Source organism: Eptatretus burgeri, chromosome 7, assembly GCF_056783735.1.
Source record: "Eptatretus burgeri isolate ZD-2024b chromosome 7, Ebu_testis_v1, whole genome shotgun sequence".
NCBI lineage: Eukaryota > Metazoa > Chordata > Myxini > Myxiniformes > Myxinidae > Eptatretus > Eptatretus burgeri.
Genome location: NC_140967.1, coordinates 21,941,451 through 21,961,339, shown reverse-complemented (window position 1 = coordinate 21,961,339; position 19,889 = coordinate 21,941,451). Strand labels below are relative to the sequence as shown.

Sequence of the window (19,889 nt, the reverse complement as noted above, 5' to 3'; positions counted from 1 at the left end):
ACTATCCCTTTTTAATACAAAACAAATACAGAAGGAAGTTTGACGCAGGAAGAGGCCAATTGGTCCAACCAACATGCCTGCGTCCATGTACCCCCACTCTTCGTTATCATACACAAAATCCATCATGTCCTCTCATCTGAAAAGGCGGAAATCAATCAAGTAAAACGACGCTGAACACTCTCTGTGGTAGCTACGTCCTTCCTGAGATGTGGCGACCCTAATGACGTCATCCTCCAAGTGACGTCAAAGCTCCGCCCCGTGAGAGGTCGATGATTCGACAGTCCGTGGGGGCGGGAATTTTCAGCTTCCTGTCACAACACCATGCACTCGGTGGTTTGCATTTGCCTGACCCAGTGGAGTCGAGATTTGAGTCTCATCTCGAAATTACAAACCTGAGGCGAAAAGTATTGAAAAATTTTTTCATTCTTTCAGATTTTTTTTAAAAAAAAATTTTCATTCTTTCAGATTTTTTTTAAAAAAAAATTTTCATTCTTTCAGATTTTTTTTAAAAAAAAATTAATCAATCATTCCTTTGTTCATTCTATTAAACCGATGTTCGGCGAGGAGGCTCCCTCAGTGCGAGCACAGTCGGACGCGGGGTGGGAGTGCGCGCGTCATGCGAGGCGAGGCGGAAATGGTGGGATCACGGGATTCCGAACTGAGGTTTCGGAACCGGCGATGGGAAGCAGCCGAGGGACCAGGAGACCGGCAGGAACAAATGAAAACGAAGGGACGAGACGAGGGAGATTTTTGTGTGAAGGACAGGGCTTGTGGCTGCCGGTAAGAGATCGGGTAAAGCGGATCGAACGGCTCGATAAATGGATGGACCAAGGAATGGAGAGATGTATTGCTGGGAGAGGGTGGGAGGTGTACAGGTGTACGAGGTGTACGAGATGTATTGCTGGGAGAGGGTGGGAGGTGTACAGGTGTACGAGGTGTACGAGATGTATTGCTGGGAGAAGGTGGGAGGTGTACGAGGTGTACGAGATGTATTGCTGGGAGAGGGTGGGAGGTGTACAGGTGTACGAGTGAACATTCAGACGAACTGAGGGGATGGGTGTAGCCTACATATGGCAATGATTCCAATTCAATGGTGTTTTTAAGTTTCCTTTATTTTACATAATTTACGACAATACATCCACTATTTTGGTTCCTAAAATCTCGAAAACCAAGATTTCTTGAGGTGTGTGTGTGTGTGTGTGTGTGTGTGTGTGTGTGTGTGTGTGTGTGTGTGTGTGTGTGTGTGTGTGTGTGTGTGTATGCGCGCACACATACACCACCTACGTGTCCACATTTTTTCTTCTGTTTAACTCATTGACGGTTAAGACCACACTCAGTAATGTAATGGTTGAAGCCTGGTGTTGGCTTAATGGTTAAGGTGGCTGGCTTAAGACCTCTGGCTCTGGAGTCTGAGCCACTGTCAATCGTTGAATTAACACCAGGTGGTGTTCACTGCCAACCTTCCAAGGTTAGCGAAATGAGTACCAGTGTAATGGTAATGGAGGGCACTGCATCAGTGGCACAGCTGATGATTCCAAGTGAAAATTATCACTGTTTTATCGCAATTTAGTGTCTCCAACAAGTCGCGAGCTGTCGCAGCCCAGTGAGATACAGGCTTAACCGACTGTGAATGCCAATAACTCAACCACGTGACTTAGGGTCCTCCGTCTAATTTATCCGGTTTCCTAAAAAATAATCAAGTGATCTAATTACCGGGGGACACGCCCTCGGTACACCTTGTCTGAACTGGATCACTCTACCGGATCAGATGCAGCCGAGCGACACTGCCAAGGATGTACCAGCTAAAAGGAACGGATCGTTGGGAATAAAGTCCCGGCAAGGTTTGGATACGGATCAATGATCAATCCATGCTGCATCAATGAAAGAAAAGACAAAAATGAGCTGGGAACATTTCTACAAAGGATTTATTAACAGGCAGGCAAGGAAAGATATGTGGCACAGTGAATGTTGTTTATTGTGTGAAAGCAGAGATAGGAATAAATGTAAGAGGTGCGACAATAATACAAGCAACTTACAAAAGCAGACACAGAGCAGAGTTATCCCGATGTAATTCTTCTACACTCTTAACTTAAACGAGGACAGGCACCATGACACACACACACACACACACACACACACACACACACACACACACACACACACACACACACACACACACACACACACACACACACACACACACACACACACACACACACACACACACACCAACGAAGAAGAGTTAATGAGAAGAAAAAGGAGAGGAGATGAGGCTAACGGTCTCTCAATACCTTGCAAGATTGATCGACCGCACCACCCAGCACGTTGTGGAGGGATGCTCTACTGGGCAATACCTCCATGACAGCTGGCATGTCGTTTCCCACTTCGTGCAGCTCAGCGTCGATCCAGAGAATGGGGTGCGACCGTCAGGCATGAAGGAACGACTTTGGGTGGAGGAAGGCAGAGTCAAAACAAGTGGGCGAAGTGGCAGACAGAATCAGGTGGGTGGGTGGATGGGTGGAGTGAGCGGCAAGTCTGTAAATAAGGGCGGAGTCAGCAGCGAGCTGGTGAAGGAAGGCGGAGTCAGCAGCGAGCTGGTGAAGGAAGGCGGAGTCAGCAGCGAGCTGGTGAAGGAAGGCGGAGTCAGCAGCGAGCTGGTGAAGGAAGGCGGAGTCAGCAAACGGGAATGCTCCAACGGCCCCACGACCCGTCTTTTTATAGATCCTGTGGTGCGGGGCGGGGGCAATGACCCAAAGCGATGTGTCGTCACCCGAATCGGGTGCTCTGGTTGGGCCCCGGCCAGCACACGGCCCAGCCATGATGGTGGGAAGCGGCTCCACTTTACATCCGGCAAGATGATTCCAAGCTGCGGAATTGTCCCGCTCTAAACACCGCGACATGAATCGCCCTGCACCGAACCCCCGGGCTGTGCCCCGGTGACCGGCGGTTAGCGCCGGTCAATGTGCTGCCTGTCAGTAAGCCATGCAGCTCGAGCCGTACACCGCGCCTCTGCCTGGCTGCAGCGTCGCCGGGCGGGAGGATGTTTGCCGTCCGTGGGAGACACCCGCGGCTGCGGTGGTCAGTGAACACCGGCAGTAAGATGCTATGGTAAACCCATGTGCAGACCCGAACAAGATGTGTGCCATTCGTGCCCTGCTCTGTGTGCGATAATAAATTACCCCGGGGCTGCGTGTGGGTCCACCACCATTGAGCATGCGTTCATTTATCAAAAGCGGTGGTGTGCGCGGTGCCAGCCCTGATCTGTGTCATGAACCGAAGGAAAAGATTGGAGATAATTATTTGATGTAGCCTTGGATTGAAAAGAGTATAGATATAAGTCGTAAATGGAGATTTGGGTTAAAAAGAGTGTGCTGCGTGCGTACTGTACGGCGCTAGCATTTGGTGTTGGCTTTCCGCGGTTTTTACAGGTGGGTGTCCGAGCACAGCACCCGCTGGCCCTCGTGAGGCCCCATTGCTTGGATTTACCTCAGGAATAGAAAAACAGAATAGGAAAAAAATCTGTACATACAATCAGACCCAACCATGAGATTCACACAACGCACTTGTCCCGTTTGTCCCATAAGACAAGAAGGAAGGGTCTGACTGTACGTATATTAATGAAATAACTGTCTGGGGACCACTGCATGATGGATGCCATTGCGTTGGAGGGATGCAGTTCCGAGAACCGCAATAATATATATGAACACCACCCACACACACGTGTATATGTATATATGTATATATATATATATATATATATATATATATATATATATATATATATATATATATATATATATATGTATATATGTATATATATATATATATATATTGTTGTGGATTTCCGCCACTCCGCCATGCGGGCGACCGCCTGTAGCGAATTGCGGCCGTGCGCACCCACCGACCGTGGCAATCCAGTCGCAGCTTTTCAAATCAACGCCGAAACCCTGCTACGAGTGTTGTTAACCACACCATAAATCAGCCAACTCTTCTGTCCACGCATGACAGGGTTGATCGCTGAATTGTCGATTTACCTAATTATTCACGCAGACAGAAGTGCCGGGGATTTACACCTCAACGGGACCCGTACGGACATGAGCCACTTTAAGCAGCTCGCTCCGTTTGCGATTGCCAAGTGGTTTATTATCGCCAAGCCCCGTCGGACCCGATTATCTTATCGGCTTTTAAAAACCAGCTATTATTCCAAACGCAATTACGGCAGTTCGATGGAGGAAAGGACGCAACGAGCAGGTGAATATTCAAACAATGAGGACATTTATTTATACACGTATGCAAGCAATGAATGGGGGTAGGGGACAAGACGTGAGAAAAAAGACCTACAGCCGATCTATCTATGATTTACATGCACTTATAACAATTCACTACTTAACGGACAAGGCGCCACAGACTTCCATGCAAAAACCCCAGAAAAGAACAGGGAGAACTGGGCCCATAGGCCTTTAATGTTCCTCGGAGCCGGGATGACCGCAAGGCTCTGAGAGGCCGGGCAGGTTACCTGCCACCCTCGTGGTGACTCGCTGGGCCTTGGTTCGGCGACCCTCGGTGTCTCTGCCCGCACTCCGCTGGACTCCATCAGTGCCTTCAACGGCGCCTCCAACGGCGATCCAGCTGGCGACTCCTCTCCGGCTTCTACTCAACCGGACTCCACCAGCTCCCAACTCCAGCGGCGCCTCTAACGGAGCCTCCAACGACCAAGGAGAGAGACCAAGGAGAATGACTCTCTCACCCACTCGCCAACCGCCAGCTGCCAACTCCCTCCTCCACTGCCTTCTCAACTGCCTTCTCGGCGTTCCAATGCGGCGCTTTATCGCCCCGGAGTGTTCGCCCCTCCATTCTCGGCGCGCGGGGGGGAATTCCAGGCGAGTTCGGCTTGGCTCTTTTAGTCCGATAACCGACATTCTTTTCTTTCGTCGTTCTGAGGGAAAATTCCAACAGAGCTCGGCTTGGCTCTTTTGGTCTGATAACCGACATTCTTTTCTTTCATCGTTCTGAGGGATATTGGGGCGGGAGTTGTTGAGATGCTGTTGTGGTTGTGGTGGGGATGTCGTGGTTGTTGAGATGCTGTTTTGCTTGAAATAAAAGACAGAACAGAATAACGGCTAACTCAAAGATGCACAGCCCGGTACATGAATAATGCCCTTTAGACATTGGTGGGGAAATCTAATCTGGACACACACTTATCGACATAACTGGACTTCAGGGAACCTGAATGGTGTTCTGTGAATTTCCACAATCGTAACAATATATATATATATATATATATATATATATATATATATATATATATATATATATATATTTATATATATATATATATATATATATATATATATATATATATATATATATATATATATATATATATATATATATATATATATATATACACACACACACACGCATATATGTATTGTTACTGATTTTAGAATCCGGTCTGATGAATGCATCCACACATCCAGGTCCTCAGACAGTTATTTCCTAAAATGCATGTTCAGATTAGCCCCATCCCCATGTCTAATGGGATTTTAAATGTGATGCGTTGAGCATAGTAAAGAATAGATCCCCTCTCTTATGGGAAGCTTTTTTCTTTACGACAGACATGTTTACACACATTTATTTCGCAAGCTCTGACGTGCGCCCTTATTTTTCCTCAGCATTTCTTTCGCGAGCGCCTACGCCCGCCTTTTTTGAGAGCGCACGGGTCGTCATGGTAACCGTGCGCAAGTGGGGCGGGGTGAGCTTGGGGCGTACTGCGCCCGCCGAGACGGCCCGCAGATATAAAACGAATTGGAGGTCCGTTCTGAGTCGAGAGAAGTGAGAGGAATCGGGGGAGAGAAGTAAGAGGGAGAAGAGAACAGAAAAGAAAGCCAGCGAGGAAAAGGAGGAGGAAGCGTGCAAGCCCGCAAGTGAGCAAGCGAGCGTGTGGTGCGCGTGTGGATGTCTGACCAGCACCAACAACAAGACAATTCGTCCTTCCCAGTGCTTGAGCAAGCGAGCGTGTGGTGCGCGTGAGCAGCGTCGACAACGAGTGAGGCACGGGTCAGTCACCGATGGACCGTGTGGGTCACTGGACTTCACCAGTTTCGTGAAGTGTGAGAAGCTGCCCATGTCGCAGCACCAGGGTCTAAACCCGCGACAGATGATCTCTGTGCCCTCCCAGACCTCGACTGGCATTCAAGGCTGTTTGCGAGAGGGTGCACGGCAAGGCTGGGTGCTGGTGAGAATGTGACACGCACGCACACATTTCAGGACGTTTTCACTTCACGGATGACTACTCTCTGGTGAGCGAGATGTCCTCGGTACGCCTTGTTCAAACCGGATCACCTTACCGGATCGGATGCAGCCGAGCGTAACTGCCAAGGACGTACCGGCTCGGAAACAGATCGTTGGTGGATAACGTCCCGACTAGGCTGAGATACGGACCATGCTGGACCAATGAAGGAAAAGACGAAAACGAGCTGGGAACATTTCTATACAAGCATTTATTTACAATCAAGTGAGGAAAAATATGTGGCACAGTGAATGGGTGTATTATTTTGTACAGCAGGGATAGCAAGGAATTTGCGTTTGTGCGTGCGCGTTGTTGATTGGTATATTCACATATATGTGAGTTTTTCAGAATGTGGAATAGTCCTCCCATTCCACATTCATTCATTCATTCATTTTTCTCTGTCTCTGTCTCGTTATATTTGCATATATATATATATATATATATATATTTTAATACCTCCTGACTGTTATGGTGAGCATTGCCACGGATTATGTCTCCCACAGTAAATCCACAAAGAACAACCATCTGTCTGTCACCAAGACAATTGTTCCCGCTAATGCAAACCATTCAATCAGAAGGCTTGCGATCAGCGGGTAAATCAAAATATCTGGAGCGTGACGAGCACTCTCCTGGTCTCCAATGGACATAAAGTCCTACACCAAAGTGTCACCTCCAATCCAGAGGCCTCAGCCCGGCGACTCTATCAAACAGACAAAGATTACTTGGTCCACATCAGTTGACCATGAAACGGAGCCACCTCTCCGGATTTCGGCCTTATTTGCCCTTATCAGGACGGCATATCAATAAATATCTAACCGATGATTACCACATTCATTGTTTAAACATCAGTTGCACCTCCTGGCTGTTATGGTGAACATCGCCAAGGATTATTTCTCACACAGTTAATCCGCAGAGTCCCATTAATCTAACACTGTGCTATCAGTGTGCATGGCAGTGTTGGTACTATTTTGTAAGGTATTGTTCACTACTGTTAATGATTTGGTAACCTCTGGTTTCCCATGGATGTTGTAGTCGTTTTTGACATGCATGTGAAGCTATTTACTGAAGATGAGTTTGTGTGATCCTGTGTATGGCTGCAGGCAGATCGTTCGGTGTGTTTGGAGATGGCTGCGCCGCTGTATCCTCATCAGCTTTATGGTCTATCTGGCCATCCCTATCTTGGCAAAGATGTGTCCTGGCATTCAAGCTAAACTCGTCTTCCTTAACTTTGGTTGGTATGAGAACTTCCTCGTTTAATTGCAGTCATCATGCTTGTGTAAATTAATCAATGGTTGCTTTTGTACGGAGTGTGATTTATCGTTTTAAGGAAAAACTATCGCAATAATTGCAACGGAGTTGCAGCATTTGCTTTTGCGATACCATTGTGTACCTTGTATACCGGGCGTAGTGGCGTGCGCCTGTAATCCGGCTACTCGGAGGCTTGGGTTGGAGGATCGCTTGAGGACGGGGGCTCTGCACTGGGCAGGGTGTAGAGCAGCCCGGAATCATGGCGAAACCCAAATCCTGATCCCTGTGTCGTAAGAGGCGACCAGGGTTGCGTCAGGAAGGGCATCCGGCGTAAAACCTGTGCCAAATCAGTATGCGGATCATAACGGATGATCCGCTGTGGCGACCCCTAACGGGAGCAGCCGAAAGATGAACAACAACATTGTGTACCTTGTACGTAGAGGCATGGGTGGAGATGCTTGTGGTTGTAAATATTTTTGATATTTTGACTCGAATGATCATTTGGCATGTCTTATTGTTCCCCTTTGGTCACGTTTAGTGCGAGTCCCACTTTTTGTGAACTTGAGCAGGCCACAGCTTCTTGGCCTTAACCACACCATCAGTTTCTTCCTAAGCTCCAGGCCTGACATCCAGCTAGGAGTGTGGTACGCACCATAGTAACAGGATTCCCTGTTTGAATGTATCTCCGTGTGCTGAAAGTGGGCATTTGCACCCAGGGTGAAGCTACTGCTGCCATTATTGCTGTGCAGGCACGATTTATAATGCCTCTTGGGCTTCATGTTAAATGTATGAATCTGATGCCATTTCTCATGGGAATCAATTTTCCATCTGGGGAAACTTGAATATGCCTGATTTTTTTTTTTCCAATCGTGAGACTGCATTGGCTGCTGCACGTATGTCTTGCCTTTTTGTGGATGTGCACGATGTCGGATAGGCACACGACCCCAGAGTCACTGTGGCGGGAAGCCAAGGGGAAGGATCAGCCCTGGTACGAAGAGTCCCTGCACAATGGCAATTCTGTCATTTTGTATTTACATGGAAATGCTGGCACTCGGTGAGACTTTCCAATCTTCGTTTCTTTATAAACTGCTTTGGTTTTGGAAAATGACAGTAATTATGATTGACAAACTGTAACTTGTTTTTTTTCCTGGTTTCACAGAGCTAGTAAGCATCGTGTTGATCTGTACAAGGTAAAGAAAAGTGTGTTGTGGTTGTTTTCGAAGGAGCAGATGATGTACTTATCAGACATGCAATATACTGTACGGTATATGATTTTCAGTGTGAAGGAGAAAAACAAATGTGTGGTTATCTATTTTTGACCAAACACCCACTCCAAATCGCTGATAACAGTCATTTGGATGTACTTTCGTTAATTGCACGAGTTTTAGTAATTCGAGGCAAGCTGTAACCTGTATTGGATTGTAATGACCAGATGATAAAGATCTCTCCAGCAAAAGCGGTTTAGCTGTTCTGTTTCCAAGTCCTTTTCTTTCTTGTACATTTTTTGTAAACACATGATCTGATTGTTCAAAGTCGCATGATACAATCAGTCAAGTTGATTTGTTAATCCCCATTGCTTGTCTTTGGTACGCTCATGCTGTTCTCGTGCCCTCCCCCCCTAAACCTCACCCTCTCCCTCCTTCCCCATACGAATCAGCGCCTCAGTTCGTTTGACTATCACGTCATTTCGCTGGACTATCGAGGTGAGTTGCATTAGACTTTAAACTTTTTCTTTTCACAATTACTGCCAAAAGCCGTAAATGTATTCACGAGTATATGTGCTTTAATTTTACTGGGGACGGGTGTGGGGTCAGTCCCCTGCGAAGCAGAATAAACTGTATGGGATCGTGTTTTTACTACTGGGTTTGGGGGCACAGAGTTGGTGGAGAAATATCATTGCCATTGGGAGGAATGAAGTCTGAGCCAATGTTGGCAAAGAGGGGTAGATGTTGTCAATTGGTGGAGGAGAGTTGTCGGTAGGGGTCTCGACAGTGGAGGCCAATTCAGGGCAAGCTGATGTACATATATGAGGAGGTAAGTGGAGGTGTAAGGTAGTGTTTAGGTTTCAATGAGTAATACACCATTTGGAATCTTTTCTGTTGAGGATAATTTAAGTTGTTGAATGTTCATTTATTTAATTTTTTTCTGAATAATTGCATTTGCAAAGGTTTTCTTTTCAAATTAAATTTCCATTTAATATGGCTGTTCCTGAGATAAAATAAATCTTCATTCTTATGCAGTACAAGGCTGTGAGGTAGCATCATTGGCTGAGGGCATGGCTGTGTCACTGATGCAATGCCCTCTGCTGGTTAGGGCAGGAATTTGGAATTTGGCCATGCTTGTGACATTCACCTATTCTTCGCGAAAGACACCGTGGTATCTTTAATGTGCACAAACGAATGCTGGCAGACGAGACGTTCGTTTAACGTCCATCCGAAGGATGGCATACACGTTGATGAAACACCGGGATGATAGTTTATAGCTTGCTTGGGATTCAAACCCAGGCTAGTCAGCTTGGAGATGAGTGTTTGTACCTCCTAGGCCATCAAGTCAGGCCATAAAATAAATCTGCATCTCCCACTATTACCACTGGCTAGACAGATCTAATGTGCAATTTACTGATAGTGGCGGGAATTTAGAATTTGTTCAGGGTATCGGTAATAACTCGTCTTCTGTTCACAAAAGACACCGCAGGATCATTAACATCCACTAACTAATGACAGCAGATGGGACACCTGGCTTAACCTACATATGAGGGATGGCATACTTTGTAAAGCAATGCCTTGCCTGCAAAACACCAATCTGGCAGTTTATAGTTGAGCAGAGAATCAAACCCAGATTGCACAGTTGAAAGGTAAGTGCACTAGTATCTCTGCACTATCCTGTTTGACAGAGTCTCATTTCACGGTTGCACTTTAATAATCATTTTCTTTTAAAATCCCAGCGTGGGGCCTCAAATTGTTGAGTGGGTGTACATCACATTACAATGGTGACAAAATAATAGCACCAGCAGCAGCCTTGTTGATCTTGAAGCAGACTTGCTGGGGTTTGAATATAGCCAGTAGCTCACCTGATTTTTGCTTTCAATAGTGAAATAACTATTTACACACTAATAGTTATTGATTGGAGGGATACAATCGATGGCTTATTTTGAACTTGGGTTTGGTCATGAACCAGCTGGTTTGCCCAAAGACTGTCTTGTTTTTCTTTTGTGATCTATCAATAGTTATGACTTTATTGCACTTGTGCATTCTTGGTTTTTAAATGGGCTGGGTCTAGCAAGTGTCTATTATTTGTCTGCCATGATCTATCGAGATGAATGACCGAAGTGTGCTTGTTCTTTCTTGGCATTGCATAGGCTGGGGTGACTCGTTGGGCTCACCAACAGAGGAAGGCATCACCATGGATGCCCTTTACACTTACCATTGGGTTAAAGAGAGAAGTCGGGGACCTGTTTACATCTGGGGGCATTCTCTCGGCACAGGGTGAGGCAACCTGTACGTATCGTGTTGTATATCCAGGAATTGTGTGGTCGCTAGACTACCGTTATTCTCAGGTTTTCCGTCTGTCTGTCTGTATGTATGTAATGGACAGCTCTGGAGGCCAGAGGAGTCAACCAATTTTGATGAAACTTGACTGGTAGGTTCATACCAGGATCTAGTTGTATGCTTTTGAGCACCGTTGCTATGGACGCCACCATTGCCTAGCAATGGGACTTTTAAATTTTTGAAAAAATCCGAAAAATATTTATATATATATTTTTTAGAAAATCAAAAATCGGCTTCTGTGCTTTTATGTGCATTATAATCAACCTCTTTGTCAAAAAATTTCAGCACGATCCGTCAAAAACTGTATGACTAGTATGCAATTATGTAGCGACCACCCATGTTGCCTACCGGCTTGTCTTCTTTCTAAGCTCGATGACGTTGACTTTATGTTGCAGACTGATATTTAAAAAAATAATGGGGAAAAAAACGATCATTCTCATTACCTCCACCACTGAAGGTGGACTGTGGTTATATTTTTACCTCTGTTTGTGTGTGAGCATGATTTTTCAAAATGTTGTGGAAGAATTATGACAAAACCTGGTGCATGAGTTGGGGAGGTGATAGGCCGTGGGCCGGCAAGGCAAAATGTGGCGAGAAAATGATTTTTTATGACCAATCGAGGAACGGCCCAAATTTTTGATATGTTGTAGCTGGATACTTGCTAGAACTAAAATGACTTGTTGGCACTTCGTCAAAGTTGCAGGTTCATGTTCATGTTCACAGCTCGTTGAATGGGGGTGTAAGGGTCCAAAAACCTGTTTTTTGAGGTTTTTATCAATTTTGCGTGTTCATCATTTCAGCACGGACACGGCTGAAATTTTGCCCGTCGTTTGAGGGAGCAGGGCAGTGTCTCTGCCTCAAATTTCATCGTGATAATCGCATCAATCGCTGTTAGAATCACTGGCGAGGAAGGATTTCCACTGCTGGGGAACCTTTTGTTCAGCAGTATATATCTGACGTTGGCAAGCCCCCGAATACCATCTAGAATGTTCCACTTCTTTGAAGCTGACAGCAAGGCAACGGTCGCTGACGATATCGAGGCGAGTGTAGGTATCGCGGCCACCTACAAGTGGAATCCTTCGAAGAATGTAGGTGGGAGATTTGACGGAAGGCGATGAACCACTGCCATCAAATCCACGATCAATGCAGAATCAGACGGAATCTCGCTGACAATATGGTTTTGGCAGAGTCCTTCGATTTGATTGAGAAGAGCAGCCTTGTTTGTCTTCGCAATCGACCCATTTGCGTTTGCCAGAGGATAGGATACCACACCTGAACAATGTGATAACATTTTCTTCAGGTCAATTTCTCAGTGCTTGCTGAGGACAATCATTCTGGCAAACAGATTGCGATCACTCTTCATGGCAGTGTCAGTACCTGTAAGGCCTTTTTTCACTTTGAGCTGTCCAGAGAACCTCTGGAGTTTCAGCTTGGGAATAGTCTCATGAAAACCAACCTTTGCTGACTAAATGCGATCACTGATGTAGGTCATCACGTGCGCTTCTCCTTCAGCGTGAGCAGTGATCAGATCCTCTGCGACACTGGCAATAGCCATCACTCCCGTGCTTAGGCTGACCAGATCGGAATTGTCATAACGAAAAGGGTTAACCATTTGTTCGACACACTCATTGATTGATTTCTCGTCCCGCCGACGAGAAGCCTGGTCCAAGTCCTTTCGCGAACAAGATTCTTCGTCATATCCGCTATCATCTCACACTGATGTACGAAGGGTCGATATGATCAAATGGTAACGCCCACTCCTTATGGTGGTCAGTGGCAAGGCGCCTCTCTTCGCCATCAAGGCCCAGCCAGACTTGAGCAGAGTCACAAACCTTCCCCCAACTTTGATTTGTAAAGGAGACAACATTCGATTTGTCTTTTAGACAAAGATGAACCATACAAAACTTCTTTGAAGAAGGAGAAGTTCGTTGTGTCGGCGAACTGGGCGCCGCCATATTGTTTTTTGCACGATGAGAAGATAATCCGGCAATCTGATTGGTCGAAGAAATTGCCATCATTTGGTAGCGGCGATATTTATGCCCATTTTGGAGTCAAAATACGACCATACCTGCAACTTTGTGACAGTGCCAACAAGTCGATTCGTGTTGTATGAGATTTAATGTATATATTTCCGTTGAGAATAAGTAGTTCCTCGATTATGGTCACAAAACTGAACGAACGGAGGCAGCGGCTCACGGTCTATGAGAGGAACAACCCGATTAGATTTTGGTTAATGTCCGGATGCAGATCTGACCTATGAATGATACAAAACTAGAACTGTTCAGCCCGGCGAAAAGTATGCGTTTTATTGAATGCCATTCTGGTTTTGCTATGGAATGACATAACATGATAACGGACAGTAAGATTCTCATTCATTCATTTCTTCATTCATTTGTTGGCATTGCCACTGTGAACCTACCCCTTCTTTGCCCTCCATTTTTTTCATTTTCCCCCCATATTCCCTCCCCTATTTTTTGTCAGATCAGGCCAGATTAGGTCTGTGACATGCTACAGGTACCATGTAAACCTGTACTAATCTGTTTCACGATTGGGCTGTCGGGGACTAAACTGCCTCCCCAACCAGGTTTCTTGGTGAGGAGAGTGTTAGGAAATGGACATCCAGCAGGATATTTTTTGTTTTTTTTAACTGTCAAAGGGTGGAGGAGCTCCTATGAGCCAATGGCCATCCATATCTGGTGCCCAACTGTGTCTGCGGATGTACTCCTGCAGTTCGGTTACTTTTTCTCGGAGGTTGGTGGCAGGATTTGCACTCCGGCCACCGTCAAACACTTGATTCTGCAAAACCCGTAAACGCAAAGAAAACTGAAAATCCACCTTCACCTTGTGCTGCTGCCCTTCGCAGAACAGCTCACCGGATTATCAGATTGGGGCAAAGCCTCCAGGACCCTCATTCCTTGATGATAGGAGGAAAAGCACGGCGTAAACTTTCTGGGTCAGATTGTGGCGGGGTGGTGCTGTTGTGTCATCCACCACATGCCGGTCTCCTTGAGTTAACCTGAGGTGGTCCCTTTGGGTGGGTGCCTGGAATGTCCTATCCCTAAGAGAGGATGATCACCTTTCTCTGTTATCATCTGAGCTCCAGCATTTGAACTTCGGTATTGCAGCACTTTCTGAGGTTTGGAGACCGGATCATGGTGGGTGGTTACACCTACTACTGGTGTGGTTACTAGGCCAAATGAGTTGTTACAGCTATGTCCAATAAGCTGACTTCCATGATAATTGAGGTAACATCGGTCAACAAACGTATTATGAGACTGAGGATTTGTCACTCTTGGGTGTCATTTCCCTGGTCTCTGTATACGCTCTGACTGAGGCGAGTGATCTCTCCATGAAGGACGCATTCTATGCTGCGCTCGAGCCTGTGGTTGATCAGTGCCCCAGGCGAGATACTCTTCGAGTCTTGGGGGATTTCATTGCATCGACTGGCACTGATGGGGAGGGTTATGAGACGTGTTTGTCCCCATGGGTCTGGAACTGTGTACCAGAATAGCACTAAGTTCCTTGTCCAGACAAAAATGCTACAGTTAGAACCAGAAAGTTGTACTCTCATACATTATAGTTGGTAACAGGTCTTACTACAGTCGTCTGCAAATAATTACTACAGGAAAGGAATTATGTTTTTTCCAGGAGCATGGCTTTGCAAGAAGTGGACTTAGGGTGGCTTGCTCATGGTGTCATCGCCCGCCGGCTCATCGCTGCACTTCGTACTCCAACGCTGGTGATGTGACAAAGGAGATTGACCATGTGCTCATTGATGGTCGGTGGAGGATGATTCAGAACTGCAGGGTCTACCAGAGTGATCAATTCCTCAATACCAACCACAGGCTTGTTGGAGTAACTCTGAAGTTGCAGCTTAAATCTGGGAGAATGGTACCATCCCAGCTGAGGCTGGATGTTGGAAAGCTCAAGGATGAGAGGGTAGCTGAGGAATTTGCGAACAGGCTGAGTGGGGATTTGGAGGGGGGGGTCTGGGTGCTTTGGGGAATCCTGAAGAATTGTGGAGTGCCTTCAAGACTACCATCCTTGATGTTGCTGGTGGATGTCTTGGAACTCACCAAAGGCTGAAGAAGAACTTTGTGTCTGGAGGGACACTGGATGTTGGAAAGCTCAAGGATGAGAGGGTAGCTGAGGAATTTGCGAACAGGCTGAGTGGGGATTTGGAGGGGGGAGTCTGGGTGCTTTGGGGAATCCTGAAGAATTGTGGAGTGCCTTCAAGACTACCATCCTTGATGTTGCTGGTGGATGTCTTGGAACTCACCAAAGGCTGAAGAAGAACTTTGTGTCTCGAGGGACACTGGATACCATTGACCAGAGTCACAGGGCCAGGCTTAATGGCAGAGCTGAGTTGTTCAGGGAGTTGAAGCATAAAACTGTACGTGTACTGAGGAAGGACAAGGAGGCCTTTGTGTGAGGAATCTGTGAGGGTGTAGAGCATCACTTGTGGTCAAGTGGTTGTTGTCCTGCTTACAGGGGAATTTGTGCCTTGCGTTCCTCCAAGCCCATCCCTCGGTGCGTATTGCAGTTAGAGCTGAGGATGGTGGGCTCTTGATGGAGGAGTCCGTCGTGAAGGCCCACTGGGCCGGTTACTTTGAGCGGTCGTTCCAGGCTGACCCACCAGCTGTTGGGTTGGATGTGTCAAAGAAGTCTTAAGTCATCCTGTACATTTGAAACATTTATTCAACAAACACATACATATGCACACATGGAGGATCTGGAAAAAGAACAAAGTTTTGCTCCAGATCTCTGAAATACATGGAGAATTTTAGTTCTTTTATATAGTGTTCAGTGAGACACAGCTCTTTGTCATTTTAAACGCTGGTGCCATCGTTTGTCAAGTCAATGTATTTTCAGCTTTTGTGCAGCAATCAGCCTAATTTTGAAGGATTGCAGTTTATATGTTTCAAAACCAGATGTGTAAAATCCTTTGGGAACCTTGATGGATCACATGCAATTTATGGTATGGAAGGGAAAAGTTCAGTCCGCTTTTTAACACTCGGGAATTCTATATAATATGAAGCAATTAGAGTTTAGTGAATACATCTGGACATTTTCCTTGGACCATCATTCCATTTGTGTTGAAATAACATTCTCCTATCAAGTTTTGCTGGTACCTCGTATCTATCATTTCATAAAATCCCTGAGAAAGTAAAAATATATTTAAATAATTGGCAATTCTATTTATACTGAATTTAAGCTTATTTGAAAGGTTGGCCTGCTTATCAGAGCTTTACTAGACAGGTCGATCATCTTTCGATGCAAAGGAAAGATACGATTACATAATTCAAAAGTAGATACGTGTTCAAACACATAAAATCATACCATATTTGAGGACATTTTCCATTACAGATTTATAACAATATATTTATTTTAATATCAAGTTTTAACAACATTTTATGATTGTTTTTTTTTTTTTGTATCACCCTCAAATCCATTATGCTAATTTTGAAGAAATTGCATCAACAGATGTCGGGGGTGTTAATATTCCTCTTGCTGACCCTCCAATAAACTGTGAACCACCTTCATTTGTGGAAACACGGGTTGCATGAACCGGTTTAAATGGGGGTAAAGCTCCTGGGATCTGTGGAATCCATGCTGAACTTCTCAAGGCTGGTGGAAATGCTGGACTCATTTCGTTGCATGCAGTTCTGTGCTCTGCCTGGATCACAGGCATCATCCCAACTGACTGGAAGAGGGGTCTTGTGGTCCCTCTCTGGAAAGGGAAGGGTTATCACCAGGACTGCAACAACTACCGAGGGGTGACGCTGCTCTTAGTGCCAGGCAAGGTCTTTGCTCAGACAACTCTTGATGGAGTTCACCACCATCTGCTTGAGCACCAGCATCCAGAGCAGGCAGGCTTTACACCAAAGAGGTCAACGATTGACCGTATCCTTGCCCTTTGGGCCCTCACGGAATGCAGACGAGAGTTTTGGCAGGGGCTGCTTGCAGGCTATGTTGACATCTGTAGCATTCAATTCAGTGAATCAGGATGCCCTCTGGAGGATTCTCAATCGTTGTGGGGTGCCACCAAAACTGATCAACCTGTTATCTGAACTATACTCTGATAATGAGAGTGCTGTGAGGTGTGGTGGTTCCATCATTGACCTACTTCCAGTTGTGACTGGAGTTTGTCAGGGGTGTGTACTGGCCCCCACACTTTTAATTGCTTGTATGGACTGGATTATGGGGAGGATGTCGGAGAGATCAAGCTGCAGTGCATCGTTTGGGAGTGTCAAGATCTCTGACCTTGATTTCGCAGACGATGCAGTAATTTTTGCGGAGACTAGATATTCTTTGGGGGGCCTTCGAGGCACTGAAGGAGGAGTTTGAGCCGCTGGAATTACGGGTTTCCTGGGTCAAAACTAAAAGCCCTGTCACACCTTGACGGTTTAGCCAGCGTATGCCTGACTTATGCAAAATTTGGCTAAAACGCTGGCACACGTCGAATACGTTATGGGTAAGTTTGCATACGTTAAGAGCACGCTGGCATACGTCGTAGTACGCTGGCTTTTTTCGTAGTACGCTGGCATACGTTTTAGTACGCCGAGGTGTTAGACAAATTTTCCATGCTTGAAATTTTTCGACGTATGCCAGCGTATGACTCACACGTTCCGCATACGCTTGGCCATAAGGTGTGTCAACGATCGCGTAATGTGCCTACAAATCAACACACGTTACTTGTAAGTTACTCATAAGTCGAAACACGGCAAGGTAATGGTTAGCGTACCCAAAACTTATTTCTAACCTATGAGTAACGTGTTGTAGGCACGTTACGCGATCGTTGACACACGTCGACACATGTTACTTGAAAGTTACTCATAAGTCAAAACATGCCAATGTAATGGTTAGCGTCAGTGTTCCAAACTCCCTGGTTTTTTTTTGGTTTTTTTTTTCTTTGGCGTGACTGTGATGTTCACACTTCGATTTCTAGTGCGGTTATAATATAATAGAATTAATAGGCTGCCGCTCAACGATTTAAATCGTAACCGCACTAGAAATCGGTGTCAACATCACAGTCATACCGAAGATAAAAAAGAAACAACCAGGGAGTCTGGAACACTGACGCTAACCATTACGTCGATGTGTTTCAACTTATGAGTAACGTGTGTCAACGATCGCGTAGCGTGCCTACAACTTATGCCAGCGTATGCGGAATGTGTGTCATACGCCGAGTACATCGAGAAATTTTCAACATGCTGAAAATTTCTCGACGTACTCAGCGTATGACGATGTCTGCCAGCGTACTACGATGTATGCCAGCGTGCTCTTAACGTATACAAAACTTATCCATGACGTATTCGCCGTGTGCCAGCTTGGTTCGGCAAATTTTTCATACGTCGGCATCCGCTGGCTAAAACGTCAAGGTGTGACAGCGGCTTCACACTTCGATGTCCAGTGCGGTTATGATTTGAATTGTCGAGCCACAGCCTATGAATAGCCTACACCACGTGATCGTCGGTGATACGCTGCCGCGCGCTATGCATAAGTTAGACTATCGTTGGGCATAGGTTGTGAACGCCGACAACACGCTCAGCATTCGTTGGTATGTTATCTATATGTGATTGAAACGTTCTGTGTACGTTACTAATACGTTATGCATACATCCAACACGTTATTATATGCCCAAAACTTAAAAAAAACATCAATAGTTCAGAGTACTACATACATTTTGATACCTTACCATACGCTGGCAAAAACGTCAAGGTCTGAAAGGGCCCTAAGATCCAGGCTTTCATTGACATCTTGGATGCTGCTATCTTGTTTGTACCTATTTGTGGTGAGGATGTTGAGGTCATGGAGGGATTCATTTACCTTGGCAGCGATATTCATGTCTCCGCAAGCTGTGACCCATAAGTTTAGACGTCTGGGTTAGGCCTGTGGAGTCATGGATTCACTGGACCATGGGGTGTGGTGCTGTCGGTACATCTGCAGGAGGATGAAAGTCCAAGTCTTTTGGTCCTTCGTGCTTCCATTCTTGCTCTGCAGATGTGAGACTTGGACTCTGACCAGGGATCTGAGACAGAGACTTAACCCCTTAGGTTCCAGTTCTCTTTGGAGAATTCTCGGCTCTCACTGGTTGAACTTTGTATCCAACGAGCGGTTGCTGAGAGAGACTCAGACGAGATTTGCTGCCTGTATAGTCTGTGAGCGTCAGCTGCAGCTGTATGGACATGGGGCTCGTTTTCAGAATTCTGAAGTTCATGATTCTGATCCTGCTCACTAGATGCTTTCAGCGAGGGAGCCTTGTGAATGGAGGAGGCCAACAGGCCGATCACGTGCCTCGTGGTTGCAGCAGGTGGATCGGCATCTCAAGGAGATTGGGATGGACGAGGCATCTGCCTGGGGGATAGTCAGACGGAGGCCCCTGGAGGAGCCACGGAAAGTCGATGCAGCGACGCGCTGCTCCGGCACATGCTCCCATACCTGATGTGACTTCCCCTGTTGTTGTTTGTTAATTTTATTACCTCCACCACCGAACGTGGATGGAGGTTATGTTTTCACGTGTGTGTGCGTGTGTGTGTGCGTGCGTGCGCGCGCGCGTGTGCGTGTGCGTGTCTGTGAGTAGGATATCTCAAGTTATTGACGGATTCAGACGAAATTTAATGGACAAGTTAAGTGTTTGACAAGGACGAATTGATTCGATTTTGGTGGAGATCCAGATGCGAGAATTATTTAATTGATTATTTGCCATTGAGAGATCTGGCAAAGAACAATGTACAGTATAGCACAATATGTCAAAAAGTTATGGACTGATTCAGATGAAACTTGGTGTACAGGGTGGG

General features: G+C 46.0%; 1 protein-coding gene across 1 annotated transcript in view; it reads left to right on the top strand.

Moving 5' to 3' along the window:
• The first annotated feature begins 541 nt into the window (after nucleotides 1-541).
• ABHD12 (abhydrolase domain containing 12, lysophospholipase) overlaps nucleotides 542-19,889 on the top strand; it is a 36,960-nt gene continuing 17,612 nt past the window's right edge. Inside the window, exons 1-7 of the mRNA XM_085887652.1 lie at nucleotides 542-780; nucleotides 7,393-7,523; nucleotides 8,079-8,184; nucleotides 8,475-8,594; nucleotides 8,700-8,730; nucleotides 9,198-9,243; nucleotides 10,899-11,025. Of these exons, the coding sequence (XP_085743778.1) occupies nucleotides 617-780; nucleotides 7,393-7,523; nucleotides 8,079-8,184; nucleotides 8,475-8,594; nucleotides 8,700-8,730; nucleotides 9,198-9,243; nucleotides 10,899-11,025 (725 nt within the window). The 5' untranslated portion in view covers nucleotides 542-616. The remainder of the gene's footprint in view (nucleotides 781-7,392; nucleotides 7,524-8,078; nucleotides 8,185-8,474; nucleotides 8,595-8,699; nucleotides 8,731-9,197; nucleotides 9,244-10,898; nucleotides 11,026-19,889) is intronic.